Source organism: Gadus chalcogrammus, chromosome 18, assembly GCF_026213295.1.
Source record: "Gadus chalcogrammus isolate NIFS_2021 chromosome 18, NIFS_Gcha_1.0, whole genome shotgun sequence".
Classification (NCBI taxonomy): domain Eukaryota; kingdom Metazoa; phylum Chordata; class Actinopteri; order Gadiformes; family Gadidae; genus Gadus; species Gadus chalcogrammus.
The window spans coordinates 14,763,408-14,770,845 of NC_079429.1; the positions used below are offsets into that span (position 1 = coordinate 14,763,408).

The window sequence follows — 7,438 nt, forward strand, 5'->3', positions numbered from 1 at the left end:
CAATCAGGCGACATTCTGATCACATAAAGCTAGCCTAATTATAACCACCACAATGGACCCAGATCTCAATTTGCCTCGATTGCTGATTCAAAGTAGGGCTAATATGGATTAGGCCAACCGATTTTAAAAGTGCTGCAACGAAAAACAAACCAGTTAGTTTATATTCCACACAATCCAAAGTCGCATTTGATTTAACACAGGCCTAGAAAGGATAGCCCCGATTGAGGTGGTGTGGACCTGGTAGCTTGATGTAATATAATGGTAAGCTTTGTATTGGTCCAAGACTGCGGCCATGTTGGAATTCACGGTGATATTGAATATTGGATGCTTCATATCAATTCATCGTTCAGGCAAGCTATTTCAGGCTATTGATGTTGCTCCAAACAGACCAACATTCAGGAAAGGGTTATTTTTACTTCAAGTAGGCCAAGTCTAAAAATCTTTAGCCCCGAGCAATAGGCCTATACATTATAGGAGAAAAATCCTGTCACAATTTCTGCAAGAAAAACGTCACCTGTATATTTATAATTATGTTGTGATAAAATCTCATAACGAAACATGACAGTGCTTGCCAACAACGTCAAATGCACGCATTTCTGTCTCGATTAGGGCCTATATTCTAGCCTATATGTCCGTAATTCCGGTTCAATCCATATCAAAGAACATGAAAACGTTCATTTAAAACAATAGCTCCCTCACATCATAATTGCAATGAGAGCAAGTCTGCATAATCAGCAGAAAGGGTTTCCCCCAGCTGTGTGAGGGGTGTCTGGGCGGGCGGCTGCACGGCGAAGAGAGGGGTCCATTCTGTGCTCCGACCACTGCATGTTGGAGCTGCCGCGACACATCCGAAGAGCCGATGCAAAAAGGGACCGGAATTACTATTACTATTATCTGGTCCGTTTTCTCGTGCAAGGAGTCATAGGCGATTGTTTCAGATGTGATTTTTTTTTTGTGCAAAATTAATGTCACGCGCTGCAGCGGGCCTACACCCTTCCAAGGTAAGCATGGCTCGATTGGAAATGCGTGGTATTGTGCTGGGGAACGGGCTATGTGTCTTTATGATTTACGAGCCTGACTCCGGCGCGCGGTTCACCCAGAGTTCATAAAGCTGCATGCCTCCGTATTCATTTTGCATTCGTTTTCCCCTCTCTCTTACCCTCTCTCCCTCTCTCCCTCTCTCTCGCTTTCTCTCCCTCTCTATCTCTCTCGTGTACTTTGGAAACCGGAATGGAAATGAATCGAAATGCTCATTTGAATTTCGTATCATTCTGGAATAAAAGATGGAAATGAATATTCCATACCAGTGCATTGGTATCGCACTGGTGGGCTATAGCCTATGTGTACATTTCAATATTTATGGTGCTATATTTAATTTATGTTTTTCTGCCGCAAATATCAATCATTTGTTGGGTGTTTGTAGACGTTAATAGGTCTTTAGTTTCATGTTATTGTGTTGTACGCATAATATATATTAAATAGAGCCTACAATATTCACTCGTTTACGGATGGGTATCAGGAAAAAGTGTCTGATTTAATAAAAAATGTTTGTACATTTAGCCAAAAAACGATCCCCTTTGAACAGAATGCATTAAGGAGGCGTGGAATCGGAGGGCTTTAACACCAAACTCACTGAGCTCATGTGACTGAAGGCGATGCTTGCTATTCATGTCAACATACTATTGAGTTGATAAGATGGATCATGGGGTCTCCTCCCTGTTTTGGTCTTTTTTTCTATATATTCTCCCAGGCCAGCGACGAAGTGGTCTTTGGAAACCCATGTTCAGTCGGGGGGTCACTGCCCTGGTACACGTCTCATGGAAATGCAGAACGCTGCCTACAACAACAGCGTCCAGCTCAACCTGTGCCGGTTCCAGGAGGCTGGGGATCGTGTCCGTGGAAGTCCACAGCCTCCACCGGGACCCAGGTACCAGACGCTGGTGCACGCTCGGGCCAACAGTCAAAGCACACTGAGATCATGTGGCAACAAATCACATCTGCTTCATCGAAGAGCAAATCAGCAGAACACTATCTCCAAAAAGATCTTCCCCTGGATGAAAGAGTCCAGGCCATCAACCCCGAATCTCAATAAAATAAACGCAGGTATTTGGATATATTGTGGTCAAATGAAACTCAGCAATTATTACAAACAGTAGGCCTATTCGTTATTAATAGCATTGAATAGTATACGAATTCTATTGTAAAGAAAATGCGCTGTATTTTATTTCCCGCATGTTCAAACGGTCTGGTTTAATCAGGCCATCCCATTAATAACCTTAAATCATGCTCCTGTTTGTATGTATTTACCCTCACAGACAGCTCTGAGGACGACAAACGTCTAAACTCGACCGCTGCTTCCAAGAGGGCGCGTACCGCGTACACGAGCGCGCAGCTAGTGGAGCTGGAGAAGGAGTTCCACTTCAGCCGTTACCTGTGCCGCGCGCGGCGCCTGGAGATGGCCGGTTTGCTAAATCTCCAAGAGAGACAAATCAAGATATGGTTTCAAAACAGGAGGATGAAGCAAAAAAGGGATGACAAATTCCGAGGCATTGAAGGCCCTCCGTCCCCGGGCAGCCCTTCCACTCTGTCCACTTTAGGCTATGTCCATCTGGGCAGTGAATACGAGACCGCATCCCCCCCACTGAAGTCACAACAACAGCAGCAGCGAAACCAAGCGCACACTTTGTCCACCGAGATCCCAAACTTGTCCAAAACACAGTTATTAGTGCAGCATGGATATTCGATTGCGGACTGTAATTCGCTAGGTCTGCAGAATAATTTCACTAACGACTCCAAGTTTGATTTACACTATGGTGCAATGTGCAACACGCCAAAAACATCACTCCCAGATCAAGGAGTAAATGACCCGAACGCGTCGTTTTTCTCAGAGAGTCACAATTCGCAGCAGAGAATCCTGCAGGCTCCCAAACTGTCCCATCTGTAGTGGGATAGATGTGGAATAATTAGGCCTAGTCGTTACCTTGACCCAGCTTTGCTTTTTAAATCATTCCACGAGGCTAATTAATTGTGATAAAATCCTCATTCAACGTCTTAAAAAAGGGGACAACATTGATAGCCTAGACTAATGTTGAATGGGTAGCCGTTGTCGGCCTAATTCAGGGAATTGTCCTGCTCAAGTGTAACGAGTTGGAGGGACCTGGTGGAAAACATTTCCAGAGGTCGAGTTTTTATTTGCCCATGTGCAGCTATAGCAAGCAATTTAATATGATTTATTACCATATGTATTTATGGATTTTATTGTTCAATGCCTCTAATTTGGTGTCATTATTTTTTTTTTATTAGAACTAGGCCTATTTAAAACAATCGCTCGTTTATAGGGAATTTGCTAAAGTGTGCACCTTAATTGCTTTAAATAATGTGTTTAACCAAGGATTTCACAGTACTTTATAGGCTATACCTATTCAATTATAGCTCCAATAACGCGTGCGGATGAGCAGCAGTCCGGGCATACTGAGATGGAAACGCCATATATTATTTGGCATAGGCCTATGTAGCCGGTGAACTCGTTAATGCTGTCCGTCGATGTTTACTAGGTCATATAAACGTAATTTAGACTTCTCTCCTGGACCCCAACACGCCATGCTCTTGAATGTTTCTTTGTTCTTGTATGGGCATATTGGGTAGCAGGGCATGTCAATCTCACACAACAGCAAATGATGGATCACTGAATTAATTGAGCAGCGAGAAGAGTATTTCAATTAGGCCTCCGTGTTGGCCAATGTGTTGAAAAGGCTTCAGAATTAGACTGCAGAAAATAGTTACCACTAGTAGGGCTTCCGTATTTTCGATACATCTTTAGATAGATACAATTGCCTAGGCTACGGGTTTGTTTTTATACGAGGTCTAAGCCGCAGGAAACACACTGTCGGTATAAAAAAGAGGCTTCATATTTTGGTTCAAATAATAATTATAGCCTTTAAGAAAAAGTAGATATAGATCTTAAATGTCTTCAGTAGGCCATAGCCTTTACCCTTCTGTATAACTGGAAACTTTAATTAAATTACTTAGGCCTATGCCTACCCCACATTAGACTTTGTTCACCTCCTTGCTGATATTTATATTAGTTGTGTTTCCATCTACAAATGAAACCCTGTAGCCTGAAAAATTTGTTTGATGTTTATATTCTTATCAGATGGAGGGAGGCCTCTGATTGAAGCGTTTGTCATGTAAATGCTAGGGCGCGTGATGGACGACCCTGTAGACCTGACAGAGCGTCGTAGCTCCTCTGCCATTGGCGGTCAGCTGCTCACGTGGTCTGTCAAGAAGGTGATATGAGGGTGGAGGGCCGTTTTACAGCTTTGACATACTACCTAGAGGTTAGCGCCGGGCAGCGACAATTAATGACTGCCTGGTCCCCCATAAACTCTCGCCGCTGATAACAACAGGGCCCTACAATGAACTCGTACTTAGAATACCCCGTCTGCAACCGAGGAACCAACATTTTCAACACCAAGGCCGGATACCACAACCTGAACCATGGATATATGTCGTCGCTGTCCCCGGGTCAATGCGCAACAAGTGATGGCTACGGAGGCGAAGGCCGGCTGGTGGGTGCCAGCAGCGCAGCTTGTCCAACCCACCAGAACCCCGGCCACCCTCTCCACCACCACCATGTCAACTTGGACCTCCAGTTTCCGTCCCCAGGGACCGCCACGGTGTACGGGGCGCAGGTCGGGCCGCCCATGGACTACGGGCACCACCAGTATGGCCTCGGCCACGAGCAGGAGCGAATGTTTCTGACTGCATCCCCCGGATCTAACATGGCGCCCTACGGGGACGGCTGCGGGCCAGCTGGCCAGTATCTGCACTTCAGCAGCGGGGATCAGAGGCCTCACGAACCTATTGAGAGTGTTTACTCGAGGCTACCGTCCCAAACCAAGGAGAGAGACCCCGACCACGGCGAGCAAACGTCTAAAACCTTCGACTGGATGAAGGTGAAGCGGAATCCCCCTAAAACAGGTTGGTTCAATGATTTAGCTGTGAGGTTTAAACGAAGATGTCTCAAAATAAAGTCAATGGCCTACGTGATGTTTGAGCCTAAGTTTCCAGCGGTCAAAGCAACTAATCAACTAATCAAAATGTACTTTATTTCACTCCGTCATCCTCTCATGTCCCATCGTCAACAACATATCCCCCCTCCCCCCATAAGTTTCTCCCGTCATCCATTCATGTATGCATCCATTCGTCCGCAGCTATCCTGAGTGACTACGGGGTCCCCGGCCAGATGCAGAACGTCATCCGCACCAACTTCTCCACCAAGCAGCTCACGGAGCTGGAGAAGGAGTTCCACTTCAACAAGTACCTGACCCGGGCACGGCGCGTGGAGGTCGCCGCCAGCCTGGAGCTCAACGAGACTCAGGTGAAGATCTGGTTCCAGAACCGAAGGATGAAGCAGAAGAAGCGCGAGAAAGCAGGAAGTGTCCTCCTGCTCCACAGCCAAGCACCTGCGGAGAGCGGCTCCCCTCCCAAAGCTTCACCGGCCCAACTCGAGACTTCTCCCCGAGTCAAGCGGAAAGACTGTGAACTATGACGGCGACTTACGATCGATTCTTCAATTAGTAACATATTCACGCTATACCTCCCGACTGGTGATCACTGATACGTGTAAAAAATACTTGTGGACTTGTGGATAATACAGGGTAATTAGATTGTGATTTAATGTATGCATTTCTTTCTGAATTGGATGCCACTTTACTTCCTGTTCTTGATGCATTTGTAGCATTCGTGTTGTGTTTTATGTTGTAGCACTGACGTGTTGTCAGTGTATTTTTTTGCACTATTTATTAACAGGGTATTTTACAAGAATTGTGATGATTAGGCATAGCCTAATAAAGACTCTACCATTATAATGTATGTGTTTTTCAAATGATTTCTATAATTATTGCCTTTTGTTTGTTAGAAAATATGTAAGACGTGATTTTTTCTCAAATAAAAATGTCTTTAACGTGGTGATTTGGTATGAGGTTATGGTTTCAATATTATTATTTTTTTTAAAACGTATCAACAACGTCAATATGATATATAACAGACATTTACATGCATAAACACACATTTACATCTTCATTAGTGAGTAATAATGCTGTCACCAGTCCTCTCTTTGGTAACCTGACAGGAGGCATCTGGGGGGGCTCCCAATGACCTCTCACCCCCGAACACCTCCAGGGGCTCCAAACAGGACAACAGCTCCAGGGAGCCCACTGTCACACGTGACCTGTTATCCCGTACTCCACTGGGGTACAACTCATACCAACGTACAGTTCACCTTTCCCTCACATTCTTATTCCTCAACCTGCCTTTTATTGTGATGTGATACAATGTAAAGAATGTGCGTATATATTATTTGTCAAATGCAGAGTAAACTAAGCTGGCCACTTGACACCATAGTGTTTGCTCCAAGGCCCTGACCAAACGCAAGCTTGAGTGGACCACTAAGGATCTCATCTGGTGGGTGAACCAGGGGGAACAAACTCAATATTTGCACTCTGGGGTGCTGGTCTTGTACACATAGTTTCTGCCCCAGCAGCACTAGCCTGTTGTTATATACCTTTCCCTAAGGCGGAGGTTCAACCAGAGTTCAGCCCCAAATGACTCCCGACTCTGTCAAGCAACGCTGGAAGACTCTTGAGAAGAAAACGCCTAGCCCTGACACACTCTCTATGTTATTATACACCTGTTTGGTTATTTGAGGGACTATGACATATTGCTTTCAATAGTGTCATGCTTTCAATTGAGAAAAAAGTATGTGGACTCTTTCCAATCACATCTGCATGAGTTTGCAGCTCTACTATGACCATATTAAAAATGCATCCATTTCCGACAAATAGCCCTCGCCAGTGAAACACCATACTGCCCATTACTGTAAAGTAGGAAAGGGGGGAGGAGGCTTTGTTAGCATGTATCATACACACAGACACACACACAAATGCACTTGTACACACACACACACACACACACACACACACACACACACACACACACACACACACACACACACACACACACACACACACACACACACACACACACACACACACACACTCACACACACACACAGTGTCTCTCACACACAAGTCAAAAGCTTGGGCCTCCAATCAGCTTTCAGATCACACATGTCACAAGGCCAAAGCCGCTGAAAGGTTAACACTTAAAGAGGCGACGGAACTGACAACCCGCACGTTAACAACAACAACGGGCCCAACAACAACATAAAGACAGATGACGCGGGCCAGGAGTGTGGGAGCGGGTTCCAGAAGTGTGATCCCTGCCGTCGTCTGGTGGGCGATAGCTCAGTGCTCCCAGCAGGCCGTCCATCTGGTGGTGTCAGGAGTCGCTGCTGAAGACAACCCCACGAGACAGATGTTCTGCCAGGGGGGGGGGGGCAGCATGAGGACGCATCATCCCCCCCCTCTCTATTCCC

At 45.6% G+C, this 7,438-nt stretch overlaps 2 protein-coding genes across 2 annotated transcripts; both read left to right on the plus strand.

Moving 5' to 3' along the window:
• The first annotated feature begins 1,771 nt into the window (after positions 1–1,771).
• On the plus strand, positions 1,772–4,198 carry LOC130370929 (homeobox protein Hox-B3a-like). The gene is made up of 2 exons (XM_056576496.1): positions 1,772–2,103; positions 2,316–4,198. Exons 1-2 carry the CDS (start codon positions 1,818–1,820, stop codon positions 2,942–2,944), a joined length of 915 nt encoding a protein of 304 aa, XP_056432471.1. The 5' UTR covers positions 1,772–1,817; the 3' UTR covers positions 2,945–4,198.
• Positions 4,199–4,283: 85 nt separating this feature from the next.
• On the plus strand, positions 4,284–5,978 carry LOC130370931 (homeobox protein Hox-B1b-like). The gene is made up of 2 exons (XM_056576498.1): positions 4,284–4,980; positions 5,214–5,978. Exons 1-2 carry the CDS (start codon positions 4,416–4,418, stop codon positions 5,549–5,551), a joined length of 903 nt encoding a protein of 300 aa, XP_056432473.1. The 5' UTR covers positions 4,284–4,415; the 3' UTR covers positions 5,552–5,978.
• Positions 5,979–7,438: the final 1,460 nt, after the last annotated feature.

What these genes read in the sequence shown, in the direction of transcription:
- LOC130370929 (XM_056576496.1), top strand. Translation starts at nt 1,818, where the DNA reads ATGGAAATGCAGAACGCTGCCTACAACAACAGCGTCCAGCTCAACCTG. An exon ending in TCTCAATAAAATAAACGCAG is followed by an intron (nt 2,104 to 2,315) that starts GTATTTGGATAT and finishes TTACCCTCACAG; the next exon opens with ACAGCTCTGAGGACGACAAA.
- LOC130370931 (XM_056576498.1), top strand. Translation starts at nt 4,416, where the DNA reads ATGAACTCGTACTTAGAATACCCCGTCTGCAACCGAGGAACCAACATT. An exon ending in GCGGAATCCCCCTAAAACAG is followed by an intron (nt 4,981 to 5,213) that starts GTTGGTTCAATG and finishes ATTCGTCCGCAG; the next exon opens with CTATCCTGAGTGACTACGGG.